The sequence below is a fragment of the Larimichthys crocea genome, chromosome XIV (genome assembly GCF_000972845.2).
Source record: "Larimichthys crocea isolate SSNF chromosome XIV, L_crocea_2.0, whole genome shotgun sequence".
Lineage (NCBI taxonomy): Eukaryota > Metazoa > Chordata > Actinopteri > Sciaenidae > Larimichthys > Larimichthys crocea.
The window spans coordinates 1,422,864-1,448,573 of NC_040024.1; the positions used below are offsets into that span (position 1 = coordinate 1,422,864).

The window sequence follows — 25,710 nt, forward strand, 5'->3', positions numbered from 1 at the left end:
AGGAATGTTCTGGTACTTTACAGAACCCTGTTAAGCAGAGTGTACAGTTTTTACTACCCTAATGGGCTCAGCGCCATCTCACTATCTCACAGACACGTCCTCTCGAGTTTCCAACTCCCGCGTCTATCGACAACAAACCCACGCAAGCTCCTTTTCAGAGCAATCTCCGCACAATCTAGAAAACAGCGAAATGAGCGAGCGAGCGGCGGGCGGGCAGGCAGCCCTACTCTGAAAATGAAGGGTAATCTTTGTTCTTCCATTCTTTCTCATCTGTCCACGGCCGCTCGTCTCCAAAGCCGCCACGCGGAGACGACAACCGCCTCAGGGCGAGCCGACGAGCAGCGTTTCTGCACAGTTACAGTGTGTGGAAGTTGTAATTAAAGAACTAAATAAAAAAAGGCTGCGGCCTGCGCTCTCCACTTAGCGAGCCTCCACAGTGCGTTCAGTCAGGTCCAGGCGAGGGCTAATTGACAGTGTGGGAGATCCAAGTCCTGCGCCACGCTTCATCTTCTTAGGACACAGGGCTGCTCCCATTGTGTGGGCTCAAAAATCCTGTGTGTGTATTTGTGTGTGTGTGTTTGTGTTGGACAAGCTTTGCATGCATGAGTTCACATTGTTTTGCAAGCACAGGTTTCATCAAGCAAAAAAAATAAAAATTCCACTGCACAAATGTGTCTTAGTTCTGTACCATCGATGCTGTGATAATAAGTGGGTGATGAGCTGTACGAAGAAAGAAACAGAATTGAAGCAACCCTTGGTTGTATTTCATCATGAAATGTCTGAGCACCACAGATGAGTCACTGTCTAAAGGCGTTATCTTTTAGTCTCTGCAGAACTGAATGGCTCCATGTGGCCCACTTTTAAAAAAAGTTTTTAAAAAATTCAAAATGTAAACTTTAAAGCACCCATGACCTCAGTTAACTAAACTAAAATAAGTGGACATATTTTTTTAGCTGTGCAGTTCCCCTCAGCCCTATGGAGTCTTTCACAAGCCCCCAGGAAGTGCGCCAGGCTTAGAAGACAATCTAACATAGTGGCCAAACTGTGTTGTTCCAATAATATTTGATAAGCCTAGATGCACGATTAAATCATTTATCCCTATTCAAGTTAGCAAGCTGGAATGCAAAACTGCAGTTCATTGAATGGCCTCTTGAGGCTGGCTACAGAATGAGTCGGTCTCCATAAGCACCCATGTTAAAATGTCTAATATCCAGATATTTCCCCCAGGAGATGGTAGAGACCAACTTCAGAGCTAACGTAGAGTAAATATTGGACTAAAATTAACAAAGTCGACCCAGTGACAGCATAAATAAATATGAACGTTGCTCTGTAACTATTGGATGTGTGAATAGGTCACCGTTTTCTAACAGGTGGACTTGCCACGGCAATCTTTGTTACTAGTGTTACACGGTGTTCATTACTTGTACGGTGTGATCGGTCACAGCGATTTTTCACGAGTTTATTAATGAGTAGGAAAATTTCCTCATGGTGGTGTCCCTACCAATCAGCAACCTACGCGGCTATGAAGTGAATCCAACCTAGAAGTTTGGAATTTCAGAGAAATAAACATGTTTACAGCCTGGTACAAAAAACTGTTTTGGTCTCTGTAGCTAATTTCCCCGTTCATGACAACTGTACTGAGGGTGAATTTATATACAACTCACCTGTTTAAATGATATTAAGGCTTGAAGGTATGGAGAACTAACAGTTTGGTTGCTTGCCGTCACAGGTGGCTAGTTTTGCCAGTCAGGCATCATTCAGCCCTCAGCGCCACCTCTTTGCTGATCTTTAGTTTAGCGAGGAGGCAAAGGAAGGACTGAGCCACCGCACTGAGCTTCACAATGGCTCTTAAGAAACCTGAGGCCAATGTCACGGAGACTACGTCCATGTTTTATACACAATGCAGGAGCATTTGGGGTTTTTATGCCCAGAAATCGAACTTTGTTGGCTTCATGCACCACTGGGCAGCTTCTCTAAGAATGAATGGAGCGCCAACACCAATGTTCTCTTTATACATGGATGGTCTTTCAACCCACTGTTCTGATTTTATGGCTTGCAGCCTTGGTTCAGTTTCACTGCTTTCATCAACTGAATTTTCACCCACAGAAGTGAGCTGTTTTCAGTGAAATACCTTCGATAAAGCTACTGTACACTACCTGCTCTGCACCAAACAGCACATAGACAAAGTTAGCGACTGGCTGGTGAGCGTAGTGAAACAGTTAGCAACTGGTGGAGACCAAAACAGAGCTAAAATGAGAAGGAGTATTGGAACCTGATTCAAAATGAGATGTGTAAATAAGCAAATCTTAGCAGATACATTCACATTGACAACTTAATAATGTTATAAAAGTTCATGTGAGTTTTTCAGCTTGTCCTGCTGTTCCAAAGTGGCCAAAATTATCAATTAATGCAGCTTTAAAGCCACACTGTGTGTAGAAATTGAAAGCTCCAGATAGATCCACTCTGTGAACAATGAGCTGAATGGTCTGAAAGCAACACACAGACTGCACTGGTTGGTTTTCCATCACAATAATATGAAAGATGCTATAATCCTAATCATCAATACTGTTGTCTGGAGGACTTTTACTGTGAAGCAGCTGCAGGAAGTATACGGTTTGCATTAACAGCTTCCAGATATGAAAACATTCTCACATGGCAGTGTCTAGACAGTAAAATAATGTAAACACACCTCTTGTTCAGTATATTGATACAGCAGCAGCTTGATTTCAGAAACACTGTGTCATGTTCCAGGACGTAGCCTGTGTCTATTTTTGCTCTGAGTGTTTCTGTCTCATGCCTTGTTGTCTGTGTGTTTTCCTTCCAGCTATGGCGTTCTGCTGTGGGAGCTGCTAACCGGAGAGGCGCCCTACAAAGGGATTGACGGGCTCGCCGTCGCCTACGGTGTCGCCGTCAACAAGCTCACCCTGCCCATCCCTTCCACGTGCCCCGAACCCTTCGTTCAGCTCATGGAAGGTGTGTGTGAACGCACCCCGCAGCGCTGTTCTCAGTTCAAGTGGTGTGAGAGTACTCTTGCGTGAGATGGAATCGGTGTGTCGCGGCACACTCTCGTTCCATTTCCCCAAAGCTGTGAACAAATTCCTGTGTGTTGTTAATAACGTGGCCGTGCAGAGGAAGTGTTTCACGCTGAAGCCACCTTGTGCAATATGTTTGCAACCCATTTACCCATCTTCCTTTGTTCAGTTTCAAGCTAACACAATGTCACCTGGGTACTCTGTGCTTCACTTTCATACCCGAGCATACATCGGCCAAAAAAGTAGACGCGGACATTCTTTCTGCTCAGCTCCTTCTCTTGATGTCCACTCGTCTTTTATAGCTGCGTTTAAAAAAAGACATCAATGCACAAAACCACCGATAGCCACCACAGAGGATTAATTAATTATCGGATTGGTTTTTGATCTGCTTGTAGTGCCCAAAGTGCTGCAGCAAATTATGCAAAGAAAAAAAAAAACCCCAACAGCCAGTTAATTAAGCATAACACTTTGAATAAGTGATCAGCTTGACTCTAGATTGTGCTTACACGAGTGCCTGAAGTGTGTGTAAATAAAAATTAGAGGAATTGCAGGATGCTCATTCAATATGAATCGTAATGAGCGCAGAAACATCCATCTCAGTAGTTAGTTAATTAGTTAGTTTGAAGTCTTGAAAGTCTAATGATGAGGGGTTTTTTTTTAAATGCACATCAGAGCATCTGAAGATTGTTGGTGAATCAGCGAGTGACTTCCTTCTTTCGAGTCCCTCGATTCAAGAAAACGCTCGAAAGAAGTGAAACTGTATCGTCGGACATTGTCAGATATTTTCCACTCGTTTTAAGGAAATGACTCAAACTGTAAAACCTTCTCATTTTTTTTCCAAAATATCCATTTTGCTCTTATTTGGTCCACCACTTTCCTCCTTCCTTACTTTCCTTATTCCCTTTTGCCCCCCTGTGTGTGGACAGCCATGCATTCATGCTTAACAGAGTGTAGCCGTGGTAGTAATGAATCTTCAGTGTCGTGTTAATACAGGCGCTGCAGTGTGGACCCTGGTGTCTGACTGTGTCTGCTGTGTGTGTGTGTGTGTGTGTGTGTTTGACAGAGTGCTGGGACCAGGACCCCCACCGCAGACCTAATTTCAGCTCCATCCTGACCCAGCTGACGGCCCTGGAGCGGCAGGTGAAGGAAGAGATGCCGCAGGACTCCTTCCACTCCCTGCAGGACGACTGGAAACTGGAGATCCAGCGCATGTTCGATGAACTCCGGGCTAAAGAGAAGGTGAGAGCTTCATGCTGCTATTACGGTGCCGATGTTGAGCTGAATGTGAGGTCTTTTTCATGTAATCACATTTGTTTCCAGCATTGGCAGTAGATAAAAACACTGTCCAACCCATCTAGATACCAAGTGGCACATCTCTTTGGTTTGTGACCCCTAAATTCCACCGTTCACTGCTGCACCGCATTCTGGCTGCACCGAGGCCGCCGGAGCTGATTGTTCCCGCTCTGAACAATGTTTGTGATTCCACCAGAAGTGCCACAGTGTATTTCAGAAGCAGCTCTGCTCCACACAGAATACACGGCTAGTCTATTTTTGCCACATCGAGCGAGCACAGAGCAGATGGAGCTGGCCCGAGGTCAGATGCATAAACAGCAAAGAGAATCCACTCCATTTTCAAAATAAAACGCCCTGCGCCACGTGACACGTGATCGTAACAACGGACAGGACAGACAACAGAAAACTGTTCAGTACGTAGCCTTTTCACTCATGGTAGAAGTGCATAAACCAAAAAAAAATAGCAAACCACACGAAGAGCAGATTTATTTAGAGGTGATATAAATTAATTGATTTATGCGTCTATTCAGTCAAAGTTAAACAGCTGAAGGTTCAACAAAGATCACGTTTTATAGAAGATACTGTAAGATCTGTACAAAACCAACGTTCCACATTATATTACATAAATTCATGCAGCCGTAATAGAAAAGGCATCAACTTACCAATATCAAAATGTATAGCTAGATGAGATATTGTAGTTTTAAAAAGTGTTAATTAAAGTGGCATGTGGGCCATGCAGTGTGTCAGATTAAGAGTTTTTGTTACCTTTAAATGGCCTTTTATATCTTCAGATGCTGCGGTCGCTATTTTGAACCAGCATGTTTCTACAGTAGCCCAGAAGGGTCAAACTAAACACTGGTTCTTCTGGCACTTTTTGGCAGAGAAAATGTGGCGAGGGGGTTGCAATCACAAGATGTCACTTAATCCTACACACTGGTCCCTTTCCTGTAAGACTGAGCCCACATACTGCAAACCTTTCAGTTGTGTTCGCACCCTGAGATCTCATCTCGCCATTAGCGCAACTCATGGAAGGTTTCATCGCAGTCAACCTCTCCCGGCGTCTCATTTCATGCCATCACCCGGGAGGAGATAAGAGAGCGTAAACCTCAGTCACACATGACTGGTACCCGCTGACATTAAACACCTCCTCATCTCTGTCCCCCCTCTCTCCTCCATCAGGAGCTGCGATGCCGCGAGGAGGAGCTGAAGCGGGCGGCTCTGGAGCAGAAGTCCCACGAAGAGTTCCTGCGTCAGCGCGAGCAGCAGCTGGCCCAGTGGGAGCAGGACGTGTTCGAGCGCGAGCTCAGCCTCCTCATCCTCCACCTGAACCAGAACCAGGAGAAACCCAATGTCAAGAAGAGGAAGGGCACCTTCAAGAAGCACAAGCTGAAGAGCAAGAACGGCGAGAAGATCAGCATGCCTCAAGGTGTGTGTGTGTGTGTGTGTTTGAAGTGTCAGAAATCATCTAATTCAGCTGGCTCGCTGGCTCAGTCTCAAAGAAGCAACAACATCAACAACAGTCAGAGAGAGCCGAGAAGAGGAAGTGAGGATGAGAGTTTCGTGGTGTAACTGTTGTAGTTTTGTTCTCGTTGCTAAAGGTTCCTGCCAGGGCTGGACTTGTGTGCGTTTAAGGCGGATACTTAGAAAACCGCCTGCTGTCATACAATAACTTTGAAATAGTTCACTCGTCAAAAGGAAATGTGGATCGCAGAAACTCTTCAAAAATGTTCCCTCCAAATGTTTTCTTGTGAAAAAGCCTCTCGAACAACACTCAGACCAGCGTTCCATCCAGATGATCCAGCGAGCGTCTGATCGCAGGTCTGATGTGCTGATCTCTGCACCGACCCACTCTCTGCTCCTGTTACTTTCCCTCTACAACACTCAGCTGGGCGCTGTTCCTTATGTATCCTCTACAATCACAAAGTCACACAGCCCGCTGCAGTTCACATCCAGTGTATTTCAATGCGTGTGTGTGTGCGCGTGCGCGAGTGAGTGTATTTTGGGCTGAGCAAGCATGCGTAAACGCACTGTGCTGTGTGTGTGTGTGTGTGTGTTTGTGTGTTTGTGTGTGTGTGTGCGTGTGTGTGTGTGTGTGTGTGTGTGTGTGTGTGTGCAGCAGGGCGGTGATGTGGTGGTGGGGGGGGTTGATGAGAGGGGAGAGTGAGCCAACCACGCCTCGACACTTCCTGTCCATGGATACACTGCTGGCTGGCCTCTCTCACTTTCTCGCTCTCTCACTCTATGCCTCTCTCTCTCTCTTTCTCTTTCTTTTTAGGTATCCCTCCCTCCCTCACCCTTTTTCTCTCTCTCTCGCTCCCCTTCCCTCTAGTCCCTCGTCTGTGTTTTTACTCTCCTTTTGACCATATCTGCATCACTCCCTTTCCTTTTTCCTTTCCTCCTTTCCACCAATATTATTATTATCTTTTTTGCTTCATCCTGTGTTGCTCTTGCACTTTGTACCCCGCGGAGTAGCTTATATATTATTATTTCTCCCATTAAAAGTAGATATAAATAAGAGCACGTTTTGGATGTTCTTATTTGGAATTTAAAGGTTTTATTTATCACATACACAAACAATATTTGTTGCAGTGCAACGCAGTGTGGCTTAAGGCTGTGCTAATAGACCAAAACAACATAGAGGATAAAGATAAAAAAAAGTATATAACGTATAAATGCATTGACTAATAGAGGGTGGGAGGTTGCATCACAAATTTGGCTCTGTCACGGTTGTATAGCGGCTAAATACACAGAGAAACAGGCTGGCAGCGGAGATATAGCTTAGCCACATTGCCGTGGCGTGGCGTTCACACTTCACAGCCGTTGAGCCGCTTTTAATCCTCAGCCCTGGTTTCTTCTTCTAAACGCCGCACAGCTCCAGTCAGCCCTGCTGACCTGAACAAAATATTAGCCTCTTTAGCCAGCTAGCCACCAAGCTTGTTCAGCAAACATCACTACTTCCATTAGCTCATGCTAGTTAGCTGCTAGTTGCGAAGCCTGATACGTCGTGTCAGAGGGGAAATGATTTCTGTCTCTCGTTCAGTTTATAATTTGTGCAACTGATTTATGGGGACGATGTCAAACTATGTGATTAGTTCATTATCCTATATTACCACCTTCATCCCATTTGTCGGTTCCCTCTTGCCACAGACCTCTGTGCTTAATAGGTTTTTGCAATTAAACATGACATCGGGTCATCTTTATTCTTTAAATATAAATCAGTAAGTCACTTAAGACGACAATTTAGCAATTTGAGGGCACAAACCATACATTAAATAGAAGGAATTTAAAAAGCCAAGGCTACAAATTACGGATCGAGGGAAGGAAATGAATGTAGTGAGCGCACGTTAATTTGAGGTAATGGTTCAGAATTTGAGGGCATGAATTTCTAAGCTGAGAGACTCATTTATTAGAAAATGTTCCCTCCTGATACCCACCGGGCTGTGTAGCTCGTTATTAGCACCGTTACCTTCTAATATCAGCAGAAAGTACTGGCTAGCAGAATGCTGTTAGCTAATTGCTAGCCTGAGGAGTGTCTTCGGAAAATCATTCCACAAATAAGTCGTCAGTCCCTCAAATGACCAATTATTGCATTCAGTAAAGACATTTGTCCCTTCAGTTTAGTAATGTCCACTCCCTAAATGTGTTTTAGAAGAAAGCAGATATAGTTTTGCTCAAAATTTGATGATTAACGTCTTACTAGACGTGGCAAAGGTGTGTTGCTGCTCTCCGTAAGACAAAAGAGGAGAGGACAGAGCGAATTAAGTCAACAAGATGCAAGTTACTAAAATTTATGAATTTAAAACACAAATTTAATCATTTTAGGGGTTCAGTTGTTATTTTAAGGCATGAATTACTAATTTTAGGAATGTTTTCACTCCTGGGCTCTATAGCTTGGTATTAGCAATGTACAGAAAGCACAGAAAGAGTTGTTTTACTTAAAGAAACACTCTTCACAGCATTGTTACTAAGCCGAGAACTTGTATTACACTGAATTTCCTCTGCCGTGAAAGTCAGTACAGGCTGTTTTTAGAGAAATAAGGAAGCTTAAAAAAAGCAACCTTCAAAACAACTGTCAGCTCTTGACTATATGAATGTGAAATAGAGCGTGGAAACATAAACTTGTGTGTGTATCCCAATTGGTGTCTACCATCCAGGTGGTCTAACATCTGTTGTGTGTGTGTGTGTGTGTTGCAGATTTCATCCACAAGATTACAGTGCAGGCATCCCCGGGCCTGGAGAAGAGGCGGAACTCTCCTGACTTGGGTTCGGGCTCCTCGCCCTCCTTCGGCCCACGTTTCCGTGCGATCCAACGTGAGTGCGGTGGTTTTTCTCTTAGTTTAGCACGCACACACACACACACACATGCATATGCACAGGTACACAGGTGCACACATTGTATGTGTGTGTTTCCAGAGACATTTAGAAACCAAAGAATGTGGGATCTCTCGCCTTCTTGCATGCACACAAAGACTATGTTGCAACATTATTATTTTTTTTTTCAGTTTCCAGAATTCTCTCCTTTCATGTGCTCCCAACCACCCACTCGTCTTTTTTGTCTTCCCCTGTTTCCCTGTGGGCCCCCTCTCTCTCTCTCTCTCTCTCTCTCTCTCTTTCTGTTTCTGTCTCTCCCCCTCCCTCCCTCTCTCCCTGCTTTACTGCTTTCTCTCTCTCTCTCACACACACACCCTTTTCCTTTTTCAACAGTCTGTTCCAGTCCAAATATTATTTGACTTCCTCTCAGCAGCTCCACACTCCTCAGCAGCTTTTTTCTTTTCCACTGCAGCCTCGGCTCTACTCCCCCCTTTGCCTGCAGTGTCCTCATTGCCACAGCGGGGGGAGCCATTGAGCCATTGCATTTTTTTTTTCCCAGGCAGAAAGCGTCCCCCCCAGTTTTATATGCATGTAGCGGCTACAGTGCGGTTTACTGAATTAAAAATAAGCAGGGAGGAATTCATTGCTCCAGGAGAAGGAGGTTGAGAAGGGTTGCAGCAGTGGCAGAGATTTACAATACTCTTCTGCTTGTCAGGCTCTTAGACAAACGCCCCCGAGAACGCTTCCCTTTGGAGGGAAATTGTAGCCAGTAGGTCACGGGGCGTCTTCACAGAAACCCAAAGGGAAATTTGTGGTGGTGGCACAACGGGCAATGAAAGGGATTCTTCAAAACAATTACCACCGGGGGTTTTGCCATGAAAGCACAAATTGCGGTGAAACATTTATCTGTAAAAAGCGGTTAGTAAATCCAAAAACATCTGCCAGCTTCATTTACTCATCAAATCGAGGGCTGGCTTTCTTTACTTCCTAATGACTTTCCTTAATGGCAATCACTAAGCCATGAGTGTGCTTGTCATTAAAATGTGTTTAGTGGATATTTATGCTTGCCCTCTCCGTAGCAAGCAGTGATTTATCGTCGGGGCCTCCTAAACTTATTTGTCAAGAGAACTGCCAGATTGATTTGCATTAGTCCACAGAGCTCCATTCAACAAGATGTAGTATAAAGGGGCACAATGAAGCTGTATTTGAATTGTCTTACAAGTAACACCTCTGATTGTGGCGTTTTCTACTGGATTAGACGACAAGAAAATAAAAATAAAAAAAGGACTTTTTTGAATTCTGGGGTTTGAGCTAGTTAGCATTTTTAGCATCTCAGTGGGCTGGCTGTATCATATTGTGTTGGCAGCTTATGGATATTGCTACCCTCATTTATTTACTCCATCTGTGGGGGCAGGATTAGTTTTGGTTCTTGTGCTTCTCTCCTAGTCCTAATCCTCACTCCAGCACCAGTATGTGTGGTATAGACGTCTCCACATTTACATCTTTGTATGATGTAAACGCTCTGGGCACGGCGGTGCCGGTCCACTGATGAAATTTGGCACAGATGGTTCCCATGTGATGACTTCCACAGAGCTGTTGGTGCTTTGAGTTTTCCTCTAGTGCCACCACCAGTTGTCATTTACTCGGTGTAACATCTCAACATTTATTTGAGGGATGGGAGCAAAGTTTGGCGCAGACAGCCACGTCCCCCTCAGGGTGAATGGTAATAACTTTTTTTTTTTTTTTCATCTGAAGTCATCATCAGGTTGACATTTTGATTTTGGCCAACACTTTGTGACCATTGTGAGCATGTTTCCATACAGACAGTAGCTCCGCACAGCCTCAGAGGTGGAGGCGTCTTACAGTGTCTAGCAGTAAATAAATGTCACCTTGTTTATTCATCCGTGTAACAAAAGTAGCCCCTTTCTCTACGATGACAGGGCTGCCACATGCTGACAATGGGCAGATGACGAGCAGAGCGGCAGCTTTAGAAAAATCTACAAAAATATTCCGAGCATCAGATATACTCCATCAAAAACATCAAACGCGATGACATTAAAACGGTGACACTGTGCAAAGGGAAAATGTGTTTACAGAGGAATGTGCCAGGCCCGGGGGGGGGGCTTTATTTTATTATGTTTTTTCAATCTGATCTTGATGAAATTGCAAAGCTGACACCTGACTTCAGTGCTTGCTTTGAAAACACTGTGTTGGAAAATGATGGGAGGCAAAGTGCATGAACCAGGCCGTCAGTGGAGTAGAGGCCAAAGAAAATAATCCAACGTGTTCATTCAGAGCGTATTTACTTTTCCCCATTTCTGGAGCTGAAATTAGGTTTGAAGTTTCCTCCCTGCCGTTTGCAGCGTATTAAAATAATATCCATCCATACGTTCCACTTTTGTCTTCCTTTGACAAACCTGTCAGACGTGACGTCGAGAACGCTCCTCAAGTCCTTTTGAAGGGGTGCGATGGAGGTGTTGTGGAGCCCGGCAGATACACGGCGCGTGTGAATGAACACAACATTCACACACTGATAGCGGCACAAGCCAGCTGGTGGAGGTGGGTAGGAGGGGGAGGGGGAGTTGGGATGAATCCTGGGTGAAATGTGTGAATGGCAGCAGGACTTTTATTAGCACTCTGGCCTCCCCCTCCCCGTCCTATCCCCTCTGGGCAAATTTTGGCTCCTTCTTCTCACACTTTGTGCTCCGTGAGCCGTGCGGAGGTTTCTATCCGGATCGCAGCCATGCGATGAGGTAATCCTAACGCTGTTTTAGAGTTAATCAAGACTAGAACTGTGCAGAAGTACGAGTCGAAAAAAGCACATTGAATTTTCATGAATTCTATCTGTAGCCGGAGTCAATGAAAGGTCATTGTGTTGGAGATGATTGCAGGCCTGCGTTGATTTATTGGTGAAACCTGTCTTTTAAAGATACTCACCTCATTAGAATGCAGCTGAACAGTATGCATACTGATGATGTGCAAGCTCGTATTCATTTTTTTCTTCCTCCCCGCAGTAAGCCCCAGTGACAACAGCAGAACGATTGGTCTGAGCTCGGTCTGGCCCTTAGAGGCTCCCTCTCTTAAACAAGCCAACGGAGACCTGAGGTTAGGCCCTCACTGGAGACCTCAGAGCCCCAAAAGTCCCAAAAGCCCCAAAGTCCTGCGCCTGAGTCCCCAGGAAAGCAGGTACGTCAGGACTTTTGCACAAAAACATTCAAGGTTTACAAAGATTTAATTAAACTTGACTTAATTCGTCACCGTACTTTATGGTTGTTTTTTTTTTGGTGCTTTCAGTTTGTCGATGAGGGCAAAGCTCCTGGAGTCGGACAGCAACGAGAACGGGGAATCCAAGGATGACTTTGAGGAGTACAGACCCTCTACGCCAACCTCACCTGCTCAGAATGGTATCAGATGGCCTCCATCACGACATATCTTCCATTAGTCACCCTTATAGTTTCACTGGCACAAGCGTGATTTATAAATAAGAGCTAAATGAATCATAAATGCCTCGTCTCATTCTCCGTCTCTGCCTCCTTGAGGACCTTAAAAATAAACCTTTTTTCTCTGTCTGCAGGCTCCTCAGTGAAGGACAGCCTGCGCCTTCCTCTACCTCAGCGAGACTCGGGTAGCGAGGAAGGGGGTTCCTCCCCTGCTGGCTCCCCCAGGCCTGAGAGGGGTTCCCTTGGTGGCCTTAAGAGCACCCACCGGGCCCTGCTGGGCAGTGGCTCCCTTCTGGCCTCCATTGGACTAGGTCGCTGCCTGGATATTCCCCCACGGGTGCCCCCTCGAACTAACCCCTCTTCCCTAGGGGACCGCACCCCCTCCGAACCGGAGATTTCTTCCCCGAAGCCCCTCATTTCAGACCCCCCAGTAGTGGACGATCTCATCACCTTCTCCACCTCCGAGCTGCTCCCCAGGCCGCTCTTGGATTTAGCTCTGCAGTACCAAGAACTGAAGCCGTTACCTCTGACGCCGCCTCCACCAAACCCGCGTGAGAGGAGCGGCCACCGGACGCCGCAAATACTGCACAGCCCGCAGAGCCCCAAGACGCCCCTGGAGCATGACGGGGCCAGCCCGGGGGAGTGGAACCCGAGTTCCCATTCGACTAACGGGGAGCTGGGCTGTGAGGCCTGGGAGCACAGGGCCGAGAGGAGGAGAAGGTCCAGACAAGGCCTGCACGCCTCTCAGCTAGGTCAGTCTGGCTCTGTTTTTCCACCTTAGAGGGTCGTTCTACCAATTGTACTTGAAGAATCTACACATTGTTAACCGGGGGTGTCGAGTTCTCTCATGCTGCATTATGTGGGAGGTCCAGTGTTTTGTCAGCGTGACTCATATGATGGGATAAAAGTCAAATACTTAACTGGATTCGATCTATGATTTGTCTTTTAATTTATCCGCATGATTCATCTGCATTTCCCCAAGAGCACTGAGCATGTTTAGCTTTTTTGGAGGACTAAACTTTTACCTTGAATAATGTTCCTCCTCCTCGGCATGACAATGTTCCCTCGCAGCTCTTCCAGAATTATTGTTGTACCTCCTCCTGTAGCGAGATCTATGTGGCAAACGGGAAGCTTCAATGCCGCACGAGCTTTTTCATTTACATCAAAGCTCGTCTTGGGCTACTTTGCATATCTCAGGTAACAGCTGGCCCTCCATACTTCACTGCTAATACTTGCTAAGCAGAGCTAGCATCCAATCCTCTGTTGTTTTTTCTTTTGGGGGAAAAAAAAGAAAAAAGTCAGAGCTTTCTTTTATTGCAAAAGTTGGAAGATGAATGCAAAACATCCGGCGGCACAGCTGAGGTCACGCACGCCAGATTCTAAATTGCTAATAATCTATTCTTGACTCCTCTCTGGATACCTCCTCGGATAGTTTGGGAGTCTTTGGCCGGAGCTCAAGATTGTATTTCAGTGTGTTTACCCTCAGGTTTGTTTAAAAAAAAAATTCATATGGAGGCATGTCAAATGTGCCATGTTTAAGAGCTGCACACATGATTAAAAATCACATTCAGGGGGGATTAACACCCCCCAAAAAAACCCACATTTGAAAGTAGTTCTTGTTGTGCATATTTATACATTTGCTGGATTATCTGCATTATCTGCATGCCAGAGACGCTTTGATTCACAGCACACTCGCATGTTTTCTCCTGAAGACTCATATGCATTTCTTAGAAGCACTGACACAGTTTCGGGCCGTAACGACGGAGGTGTGGGTGACGGTTGTTTTAAGAGCGAGTGGGCTTTTTTTTTCCGATGGCTTTAAGAGTGCCCCATGGTAACATTTCACACTCTATATCCGGTCCGTTTGACTCACAAAGCCTTGGATTCTCCACAGAGAGGTTCTTACAGTTCTTCCCCCAGGTACCGAGCAGACATGCCTCGCCTGTTCCCCCGCTCCTAACAGCCGTAATCTCACGAAACCGCATGCGCTCATTACATCGGTGGCACGCGGAGGCAAACAGCCACACATAATTAAACCACGAGTGTTTTAGCTAAACATCTTATTATGTTTATTGACTGTAATGACTCAGATGCATACACAGGCTGCCACAAGGTCGCTGGCGGTGAATGTGTGCTTGAAAGAGGGAGATGAACGCAGAGGATTCCTTCACTTGTGTTTCCTCGTCTGCTCTCGTGTGATTCCTGATTGCTCTTTCTTGTCAGCTGAATAGCTCAGCAGCCTCGGAGAGTTGCTGTTGATGTAAATAATGCCATTTGGCAGACACATCACATTTGGAAGTAGCAAATGTTCATTCAAGATGATTTATTCCGAGTTTAATGTTCTTGTCAGCGCTAATTCACACTTGCTGTTTGCTGCTGGTGCAGCTCTGTCAACTAGTTACTGACATGGCTGTGTTACATTCAATTTAGACTAATTGCAGTTGCGAAATTCTGTGCTCGGGATTATTTAATTTCTCTTTGCAACAGCAATGTAGCACTCTCAGGTTGTTATGTGTTTTGCAAAATACTAGAAAGCCAATATATTTCCGACTGCAGAGAGGAGTGCCTGAACGAACACCAGGGCAACACTCCAGCAGTTTGAGGGAATTGTTAATTCGCGGATTAACAATTAAAACCTCCTCAAGCAGCAAAGTGAAGAGCAGGATGATGAAGATGTTTAATATGAAAATTCAGCTTTCCTCCTCTGATGGTGTTTTTTTTTTTGTTTAACTCTGCTGATTTTACACACAAAGGTCAGTTTACGTGTTACAGGGAGTATTATGCAGCCTCTGGAAACACATGAAAAAAGTCTCCTGTGACTTTGGAGGAGCAAGAAAACATCCCTGATTATGTCATAGTGATATCATGAGGGGTTATCTTGTCTAACGGCAAATAATTCCACGGGGCACGGATGCGAGGTGTTCCGTGTGTGCTGTTGCTCCTGGAGCTAATCGCAGCCGCTCTAGTCAATGTTTCAAACTCCGCCTGAAGCGTCCCAGAAGCAGCTCTACGCTCGCCTCCGCAGAGAGTCCCATTAATAATCTATTTATTCTTCTTGGTAGGCGATGATTTTTAAAGCTTGACTCAGACTAGGGCCTAAAAGTCAGACTATCTTGGCCTCTGCTACTTTGATTTTGACCAGTTCTCTCAGCACTAAATGGCTGGATGTCCCTTTAATGTCTTCTCTTTTGTTCTTTCCAGTTTTGGACCTGCCCTTGTGCCAAGACACACAGGACTCTGATGACAAGCCTTCAGTTCCCTGTGCTCTCCACCCCAACCCTGCACTCTGGAGCCCCAAAACCCGCCGCCTGGAGGTCAGCGTCATCCCCCGTCCACGCCCGTCTCCCATCCGCCCCCGCATCGATCCGTGGAGCTTCATCTCGGCATCTCGGAGTGTGAACTCGGCTGGTGGCCGCAGCCCAATCCGCTCAGAAAGCAACCTTCTGGGCTACCAGCCCTCCCCTACCAACCCTTTCCACAACTGTGACCCCTTCCCCTCGCCCGACTGTGATCCATTCACCCTCAAGGCCGATCCCTCGAGTGCCTCGGACAGAGCTTCACCCTTTGACCCCTTCTCCACTCCCTTTCCCACCTCCCGTTCTGCCCCATGCTCCACTAACGGCTCACCCACGCTGCCCTCGTTCCGTATAGTGCCCCTTAACCCAGCAGACTCTCCCCTCATTGACCTGGGCTGGGCGGCCTGCAGCAAGCCCGTGGATGTCACCAAAGAGAGAGTTCACCCTCGAAAGACACTGGGGCTCAAGCCCTTCAAGTCCCCAACGCAACACAGAGACGACAGATTCTAAACCTGTGGCGAGGCTGTGATTTTTTTTTTTTTTATCACAGGAACAAGGAGCCTTTCCACTACTATCCTACATCTTAAAAAACGCACACCCGTCACTCAACTCACCAAGGGAGGTGTCCCACCAGGGGAGCCTTAATCATTGCAGGTCCTATTTATATAGCAGCCTGCTGCTTTGGAAACCGGAAAGCCAGTGAAAGGTGGTACATTTGATTGTGGGATAGCTGCCTTTGAACCAATAGCTGGTGCCCATTTCATTCTCCCTCTCTATCTGTGTTTCCCGCTGCCTTTGAAGGAGCAGAACACAGATCACTAGTCCCATCTTCAGATTCTATCAGACTGCTCATATCACCTGCTTTCATCTCCCCCCCCTACCTTTGAAGCATTGTGACAATGCAGAGGTGGATAAGGCGACTTGCACAGCTTCATCTGCCTCTACCTCTCCGCAGACTGAAAGCATTCAGGACAATGGAAAATTGGAGTGCCTTATTTCGTGAAGTGTTCTTAATATATATCTTTTCAAGGTTCCTTGAATGGTTAATCTGGTGCGTAGGGAAGATGCTATGAATTTGGCTTAAATTTGGAAATCAGCTTAGCGTTTCTGGGGAAGAAATGTTGTCTATGTGTGTGCGCGCGTGTTTGTCTAGACTCATTGTTCAAGGAAAGCTTACTGTTCTTTTTTTTTGTTTTTGTTTTGTTTTTTAAAACTGCGTCTGCCTGTTGCATTATGGGAGAAAAGCACTCAGGGTGGATATACCGGGCCACTCATGAAATCCAAGACAAAACCATGACCCAGGCATTCCACTTGGAAGCAGATAACATTCCAGTCACATTCTCTGGGAAATGCCAGGGATCGGACAGATTCATTCGGCTGGCAGGCGACACAGTGCAGGAAACAAGACGGGGAGGGGGGGGGGGCCCTCTGCATTCCCTTCATATGCCAAAGAATGCCACTGTGACAGTGTAAGGGCTGGGACAAAGAGTGTTTGCAAATAAATAGTTTGTACCTCCATCGAGTGCCAGGCGGGTGGGGTTTGCCACGCTGGACAGCACAGAAAAAGTTGAGACAATCACAGATATTATTTAAACATATCTGTGGTTATCTTTTGATATAATCCAGCCTGTCTTATCTCCACCCGTCTGATGCTGTAGAAGGGGTCAACCTAAAAGTACCAGCAAATTCTACAATACGTTGGTATGGAGGCTTCATTGAATGGTTTATTGATACTGTAGCCTCGCAAAGCCAGCCCACTTGGACCACATGGTTGACACTTCTCCCCTCGACCTGATTCTGATTGGACGAACACACTATTAGCTCAGTTGATGATCCACCAGTTTTGGTTTTGAATAGCATAAGAATTATGCTAAAAAGGACTGATAGCATATCTGTTCATTCAATATGTAGTTGGAGCCAGCAGCTGGTTAGCGTAACTTAGCATAAAGGCCAGAGCTAGCAAAATCCACTTTCCAGCACCTCTTAAAAACCCTTATTAATGTGTTATATCTTGTTCGTTTAATAGCAGTGACTTCCCAGAGTTTTGTCATCACCTTAAGGCTGCATCGCTCCAGGAAGTCGGTGCTCCCAGCTGAGAAATAGCCTGGAATATAACCCCAAGAAGACCAGGACTTGTATTGTGTTAAACTTGTACGGCCTAGACAAACAAGATGTATATAACATCATAGAGGTGCTGGTAGGCAGATTTTGTTACTTTCAGGTGGAGCTAGGCTTTATGCTAAGCTAAACTAACTGTGTAGGAATTTGTGATGGTTACCTGCATTAAAACATTAACCGATTGCTTACAAATTTAGTCAGCATCAGTCGAATCTCAGCCTGTTTATTTCAGACTTTGGCTGGCTTTGCAAGTCTAAAATAGCAGGGCTCCTTAACTCTTGTCATTCCAAGTTGAAGTCCATCCCAAACCGTTTTAAAACTGCCGAAAAGATCAGATCTGGTGGATAACCGCTATGTTTAGATACAACAGAGAAGTTCAGCGCTGAACGACAATACAGGGAGAAATTCTTTGTACAGATGCTGAAATATCAATTTTTATGGCAACAGCTGTCTCAGCAGACCAGAATGCACTGGAGCAGCAAGTGAAAAGCTTTCAGCCTCGTGTCATAGTCATCATCACCGATCGTTCCACATACTAAATGTAACTAGTTGAGGCACTTTCTCAGGGGTTTTTAAAAAGCATCCTGGGAAATACATGATTTGAGGTAGGTTGAGGGGAAAAAATAATCCCAGTGTGTGTTGGACATCACAGGCTGATGATGCATTTCAGTATCCAAGGATGTTTGCTTTTAATGGCAGCCAGCTCTCAAGCATGTAGTCTATTAACATAATTGGCATAGGTCAAGCATGGAAGCAACTGAAAGAGACCCACTTACACGTGGCACAAACACCCATGTCTTTGCTGGAGCATTACGAGGTACAAATACTGATTGGGTTCATCACTGACACCGTGTCATTGAAAGACAATACCGGCTTTGTTCCGACGAAGTGAAAAACTCGTCTCCAAAGGGGAAAGCTTTGTGATTAGCGTAATAATCCTACTGACGAAACAGAGGAAGCTGATAGGGATAATTAGCCTCTTGATAAGAGCAGAGAGTATTAACAAAGCGATATTTGGTTAATTAATTTTCTTTGACGTTACCAATATGCCCCGCTTCCTCCTCGCAAGGTGTCGCTCCTTTCATCAGCTTACGTCTCAATATCAAGTTTCAAAGGCGGGTTGAGCTGTCGTTTCTCCATTACCTTCCATTTTTCTGTTTCCGCTGGCTGCACAGCCGATGGCCGGATGCAGTCTTCACTGTAGAGGCTCACTTTCTTCTACTTTCTTCCCCCTCAGGTGATGTGGGAAATTTTTGTTCTTTGTACTCTCACACCTTTGCTTCCTCCATCTCTGGAAAGTTTTTCTTGAGGGCAGTTTTGCCTGACACTGCAGAGCATTCAATTCAGTAACTGCCAGGTTTCTATTCGGGAAAAGGAAGTCCATTTAGTGCTTTTTTTGTAGAGGCAGTTGGAGTTTTTTGCAATTGAAAGGGAGCTTGGACGCCCAAGTAATAGTCAGCAGTAACAAAGAGACAGTCAAGGCCTCAGTATGCCTGAAACTAACTTGTAATTTGTCATCCAACCACATCTAAAGGTAAAGGCTGTTCTGAATGGATGAAACATTTTAAGATTGAATAAAAAGCCTATCATTGTAACACTAGATACTTGCACACTTTACACAACATCTGGCAGCGTAAAGTGGTGGTTTCAGAAAGATCCAAAAATTGTCAAATGAACTTCTTGGATTCTAAAATCAGAAAGGGGGTTCTAGACGCTGTGAAGAGCACTTTGTCTGAAGCTAACACTGTTGCGAATCTTTCACGTAACTGTGTACACGGAGGGTTAAAAAGGTATACCCCTCGAGGTAGGAATATCTTTTTTTGAGAGATTTGCCCAACGCCAACAGAACTAATCGTGGCAACACTTTAAGAGGTTTACTATCTAATGCAGAAAAAGCAGCAAAGGTGCATCTTACAGACACATTCTGTGACGAATATATCCAATTCTAGCAAGCCAGTGTATATACCGTAGGATAGGATCACCCCAAACAAGTTGGACCTCAGGTCCATTCAGACAACTTACCTGCCATCGCTTTAGCAAGCGCTGCTGATCTTCCTCCACGTCGTGCAAAAGTGTGAGGTCTGATATAGAATTTGTCTCTCACAGCAGCGCTCCCTACCTTCCTTTGCTCACTTGTCCTCTTCATTGACATTTTACAGATGTGACAAGTGATGAGTTTATTGCCTCGTCTCTGCGTGTCAACACACAAAGTCACAAGAGCTACCCTCTGATAGTCATTAGGCTCGGATAGCTGTTATTGTCAACAGAGCTGCGTGAGGAGAAAAGATAGATGAAGGAAATGGAGATGATTGAAACGCCTGGCAGATTATTTCTGTCACAGTTTCTGTGTCTGTGTGTCAAGTATCCACTTCAACCTGCCACTCATGTCTTGTCTGTTTGTTCATTCAGTGCCAGACTTTAATTTTGCCTCAGACCTGATGTTGAAAAGCATTACCTGCTGTTCTCCATCATGTTTCGCTTCATGTTGACTTCATGACGTTTTACTTTATAACAGGCGTCACTGTGCTTTTCACGTATGATTAAGTTATTGCTCATAGTTGCCTTCCGGCTGCAAAATGACCCAAAATACATTGGATGAGTTTTAATGTGTTCATTTTTTTTGCATAAACAAAATACTCTTACCTTGGCTCTTGGCATAACCTGAATCTGACAGAACTCTAGTTTGGTAGCCGAGGGAATAAATGAGACACATTTTAGGGAGCCTTTTGTGGACATGGACGTCCGATTTTTGGTTTTGGCTGTCAGATTTAGGAACCATAACTGCCACTCGTTTGCTGGAGCTGACAGCAAACACTCCAATAAGAGAGTCCTGATGAGTTGTTTGTGACGCTCTGCTCTTCCAGGCATCGCCCCATCCGTCATTGCAAATCAGCGTCCAGACTACAAACTGACAGGGAGAATGGAAGTGAATTCCTCTGCAGGAGAGACTCTATCTGGCCACTGGTGATCCACTCTCAGCCCCACAGTGGCAGGGAGCAGACATAATTTAATGATCTGAATTCAAAGTTCAAGCTTAGCCCATAGCCTAATCAGAGCACGACAAATGATCAATACATTACACGCATAAAAGCTAATGAGACAGCACAATGGAAGAACCCAAAGCCCAGACCCTCATCATGCCAAGAGGGTACTTATGAGGGGTGGTTGTGTTTTAGAATTTTAGAGAGGAGAAATCAGAGCTATTATCCAGATGGAAAGTTGCAAGCTAGTTATTTCCTGGCTTTGTGAACAGCCGAAAGTGTTGCCTTAATGTAACAATCCATCAGGGTTACACTCAGTCTTAAAGCTTATTTTGGCTTTGTGGATATGTTTACATGCATACTAATTATCTGATTTCCCCTGATTAAACCATTGATTCAGCTGTAGCAAAAGATTGGATTTTCATGGGACAAACACTGCTCAGAGATGTCCAGTATTCTGTAATAACGCTGGAAATAATGCCAGCTTCTCGTGAGCCTGCCAAATCTGTAATTTTTATGGCCAGAAATTCCAGCACACAATTCTGCTGGAGGTGAACATCCCTAGATAATTCAAATGTATTCCTGGTGAAACTCAAGATGCTGGCATGCCATGTCACATTTAGTTGGTTGTTATGTAGTATGGAGCCCAAAAACAGACAAGATTTTGTAAAAAGCTGTCAGACAGTTTAGGCAGTTTAACTGAAAACTGAGTCAGTTCAATTATTTAAATGTGCTGACAAAAGATTTTTTCCTTCACTTAATAATGAAATAAACAAAACTTAATTTATTTAACTTATCTCTCGTTAGCTCATTTTATTTTTCAGTTCCTTCATTTCGACACAGCTGTGTCAGCTAGCTCACCTGGAAACACTAGTAGCTAAGCACGCAGCTACCTAGCTAATGTTAGTATGTTAGCCTTCATCATGAAATCAAACCAGCCAGGAGAATATAAAGCTTTATAGTTAAACACACAAATAATATTCAGTTATATGTCCGTCAACCTTATACTACATAGTAGTTAGTTTAGGGCTCCATAGTGTAAACTTCCTTAGCTAGCAGTTGGATTTATGACACCATACAGATACTTAAGTGTGTTTTCCTTTATAAATGTGTCAAAATGGCCACAGGGGACATTTATGTGTAGTCTGTTTGTCACTTGACAACAAGTGACGATGATAGGCGCTCATATTTCTGATAACCAGATGAGAGGACATTTGCCACTCAATGCTAACGGCTAACTCTGATAGTCTAACCTGCTGCTCCACTGCACAGCTTTCTAAGTAAACGTGCCAAGATCCCAGAGAAAAACCTCACTTACTGCAGGGGAATTAAGTCCCATTAAATGGGCTGAATGTTTGAATTGAACTATCTCCGTACTCGGATTCCACAAAGCAACAGAGCACAGTGTGCGTGTAAACATACCCATTTCTAATGTTCGACTTTAAGGAAGTCAATAAGTCGAGTCAGGAGGGGAGTGTATTTCTTTAACTACCGCAGCTCCAGTTAAATCATGTTTTCTCTCCTTCATGGTTACTGGGTAAATTGGAGAGGGATTCAACAAGGATGAAGGGAAAAATCAGGCTGAGCGCACGGCGCATTTATTTTATCGACGAAATCTTACTTTGGCGGGTCAGTGAAGTGTAAATTCTGAAACAACAAAATAGATGGCCTGGCATTTCACTAGCTTTTACCCCATTTACCTTTGGTGCCCTTGCTTGCTTGTGTTCAATTAAGTGGAGGTTACAAATATACCTGGTTATCAGCCTCGTTTCAGCTGTCTCGCAGCCAGCCGTCAGCGCCAGAGACACATTATTGCTCTTTCTGGCTCGTATAAAATTGAAACACCTGCCCAGGCCTTTGTTTGGCATTAACAGGGCGAGACCAAATGATCAAATATGACCTTTCATCGACTGTACAGGAATTGCCCATCCCAATAGGGATGTGGACAAAAGCCATGTCTGCAAGAGGCGCTGCCAGGTGTGTAAGCTAATGCTTGCTCTCCCAAAGTGCGAGTATTATTCCTAATTCTTATCAGGCCGTGATTCCAAGGTCACCATCTGCTGTCCTCCTTTTCTGTAACGACTAAAACTGAATGAATGGGAGCCATGAAAGGACGACCAATTCGTTTCCAAGACCACAGTGACGGCTCTTGGAAAAGGTTGGTGCTCTGTTTAGAGAATAAACATGAATTTTATCTAGGAGGTCATTAAGTCCAAGGCCCACTCATTCACCCCCCCGCCGCCCCATTTGACACACAACAGCCCCATGGTCGTGATTATTGTTCTGCCTAGCTATTGACACTCAATTACCTTGTGATCTTCCTGGAATAGAAGCCGTTCAATTTGTAAATTTCTTTTGCTAGAGCGTTGAATGAGTGCACCACAAACCAATTTGTTCAGTAAACAGCCCTTGTGTCTCAAATATATTCCTCAAAATGAATTATTGTTGCCTCCTCGACATTGTTTGCAGATAAAAGGAATAAAACAGCTGATATTTGGACTTTTTTTTAAAAAGTCCTGTTATGTCATATTACGTGCCAGGCTGCAGCTATTCCAGGCGTGCAGACCAGAGTTCTACTCCTCTCATGTCTTTGAAACTTAGTAATGAAATTACTCCTTAAAGTGCAACATTTGCTACACCAGTGGCAGTATTTTGGTATTTTCCCCGCCTTTAATATGCTAAAAAGATTACATACCATTCATCGTGTCTGTATTTTCATCATTTTTTTCTATCACGTTCTTTTCAAAGACAAATCAATTCATTTGGGTAAAATCATTGTGAGCCAGCTTTTTTGGGTTCTTTGATCTTTGTTCCCTCAAAGGTTCAACAAATTTGAAATATGGAACTTGATGCGTAAATTTAGTTTGCTTCTGTGTCCACCAATCGTAGCTCTGATTCCACTGAAATGAACCCTTTTTGCTCAGAAACGTTGGCGTGATGAAACCTGGACATTTCAGTCTCTTGCACATTGTTGGGAAGAGAACTGGTTTGGACAAAACAATGACTGTCGGGCGTGAAGTGACATTCCAATTAAGTCAGCAGCAACATGCTTCCTGTTGCCAATAGTTACATGTGTCCAGTGTTGTTATTTCATGAATGACTAAGTGACTTCCTGATAAACATTCAGAAAACGTAGTAGTATGGTCCTGGACCCAGGCTATAAAACTGCTGCTGACACTTTGACACCTTATTAACATCTTCTGAGAGGTCGGGGTAAAAGATTTGACTCAGGCTTGAGGCTGTTTAACAATAGGTGGTCTCTTTCAGGTGCTCATGCTCAGGCTTAAATAAGTGAACTCTAAATGATCCACAGAGGCAATTTGAAACGGTTTGGATGGTACAAATCCCCATGACTCACTGGTCAAATCTCTTCCACTCACAGCATCACAGTACTGTAAAAGGCTTTTCCTTCTGACAGCTTCCTACCAGCCAGCTATAGGACATTTACGAAATTTCTATAAAGGGGGAAAAAGTGGATATTTATAAATGGCCATCTTTTTTTACACACTGGATCAAAACTATTTCTCTTAGATGGCCATGGACGCAGTCTACATTAGGATGATGGATTGATTGCTTCATATGAACAAAACGTTTTATAGGTTTTCACTGGAGTATTTAAGATGTATGTATGGGTGCTTCACTTGAGGCAGATGAACTTTACATTCCAGTTCTTCAATTTGACCAAATCTGCGTTATTATGATTCCTCTACAAGCCCCAGTATTTGTGTGTAGCAGAAAATTGAACAGAATTGCCTGGAAGAGCTTGAAATCTGGTTCTTTTATGTACATTGCAGCAAAATCCCAAACCTAAATCGCAGTCTAATGTCCCCTTGGGGCACCCATACTGAATTTTTATGTGCATAAAACTGCTAGAGATGAGGATTTTGTCCCTACTTTCAAAGTAGCAGACAAAGTCGACATCCTCTCTGTCTTTGTATCACAGTATTTTGCTTTTATTGTAATTGTTCCAGATTCATTTCCGTGTCTATTTTGTGTTTTTATCAACCTAGGCGATGTGATAACGCAATTGTTGCATTGCCCTGGCAGCCATTTTTACATCTCTCTCAGAACTGTCTCTGCTCACGCGAGTAAGAGGTTTTGCGGTCGTCGGGCTTTGGAAATTCGTTATTGTTGCATTTTTTGTGAAATCTCGCACTGGGCTGGGCCTAATCAACTGTTTTTATTGTTGTGTGTCAAGAGGACTATTTCTGTATACAGTATGTGAAAATGTTTTTATTTCTCTTGACTATTATAATGGGTTTTAACCTGTGGAAAAAAAAAAACAAAGGAAAAAGCTCAAAAAGAGATGAGACCAAATAAAATGTAACACTCCTTACGTGTTTGTGACTTTATTCTTATCATAGCAGAGTTCCAACAGTTGTTCATTTGGCAGTCTCAATCAACCATAAAACCAAAATGAAATTGTTTACTTCTTACAAGTAAAGTTGATTGACTGTATTGGTTTAATTATATTTGGTAATTGTCATTTCCATGAACCTTTTAAGACGCCAATTAAGAGCGTACAAAACCTCTCAGTGTCCTATTTGTAGTGAGCTGTGGGAGGTCGGACTCGATATGCATGTAATTATCTCCCTTGTTTTGTTTTCTGAGGATGCCAAATAATTATAAAATGATCTCAACATAGCAGTAATTATTATTCTGTGATCACAAGGAACGTTCTGATATTAAGTTGTTAGGTATGACCAAATTATTATGTGATTTTGTTAAGATGGCCACAAAAAACCTAAAGAAACCAATTAATCTGCAAGGTCCATTTAGTTGGGGTTCTGGACCCATTAATCATTTCACGTGGTCTTCATCAGTGCATGAAGTTTGCCCAGTTGTCATGAAACTGTTGAGCACTTTAAGGACTTCTCATTGACGGCGGCCTAAAAGCTGAAGTTCAGACTTTGTTCTTCAGTTCAGAAACAGTCTGTTTATTTTTGAGAGCTTTTGATCGGATTACATGATCTCCACCAACAGATGTTGGTTTACCCAGTTTACCCAGTAACAATCTGACAACAAAATGACTTTATCTCATTATTGTATGCCTTCTTTAATCAATAAGACAGATGTTTTCTAGTGATCTCTTTCATGATTACATCTGTCTGTCTGATGAGTTCTTAAAGTCTTGATCAATCATCATTGATCAATGCAATAACAATTCATCCTCTTGCAAACATAAATGGACCAAATTGCTTTGCAATCCATCATGTAGTTTAAAACATGTCAATCTGCA

The 25,710-nt window shown here is 44.1% G+C and overlaps 1 protein-coding gene across 1 annotated transcript in view; it reads left to right on the forward strand.

Moving 5' to 3' along the window:
- The window catches only part of LOC109140639 (mitogen-activated protein kinase kinase kinase 11), a 48,413-nt gene extending 23,606 nt beyond the window's left edge, over positions 1–24,807 (forward strand). Inside the window, exons 3-10 of the mRNA XM_019268036.2 lie at positions 2,825–2,973; positions 4,096–4,271; positions 5,505–5,751; positions 8,520–8,636; positions 11,651–11,822; positions 11,931–12,040; positions 12,211–12,828; positions 15,278–24,807. Coding sequence (XP_019123581.2) covers positions 2,825–2,973; positions 4,096–4,271; positions 5,505–5,751; positions 8,520–8,636; positions 11,651–11,822; positions 11,931–12,040; positions 12,211–12,828; positions 15,278–15,882 — 2,194 coding nt within the window. The 3' untranslated portion in view covers positions 15,883–24,807. The remainder of the gene's footprint in view (positions 1–2,824; positions 2,974–4,095; positions 4,272–5,504; positions 5,752–8,519; positions 8,637–11,650; positions 11,823–11,930; positions 12,041–12,210; positions 12,829–15,277) is intronic.
- Positions 24,808–25,710: the final 903 nt, after the last annotated feature.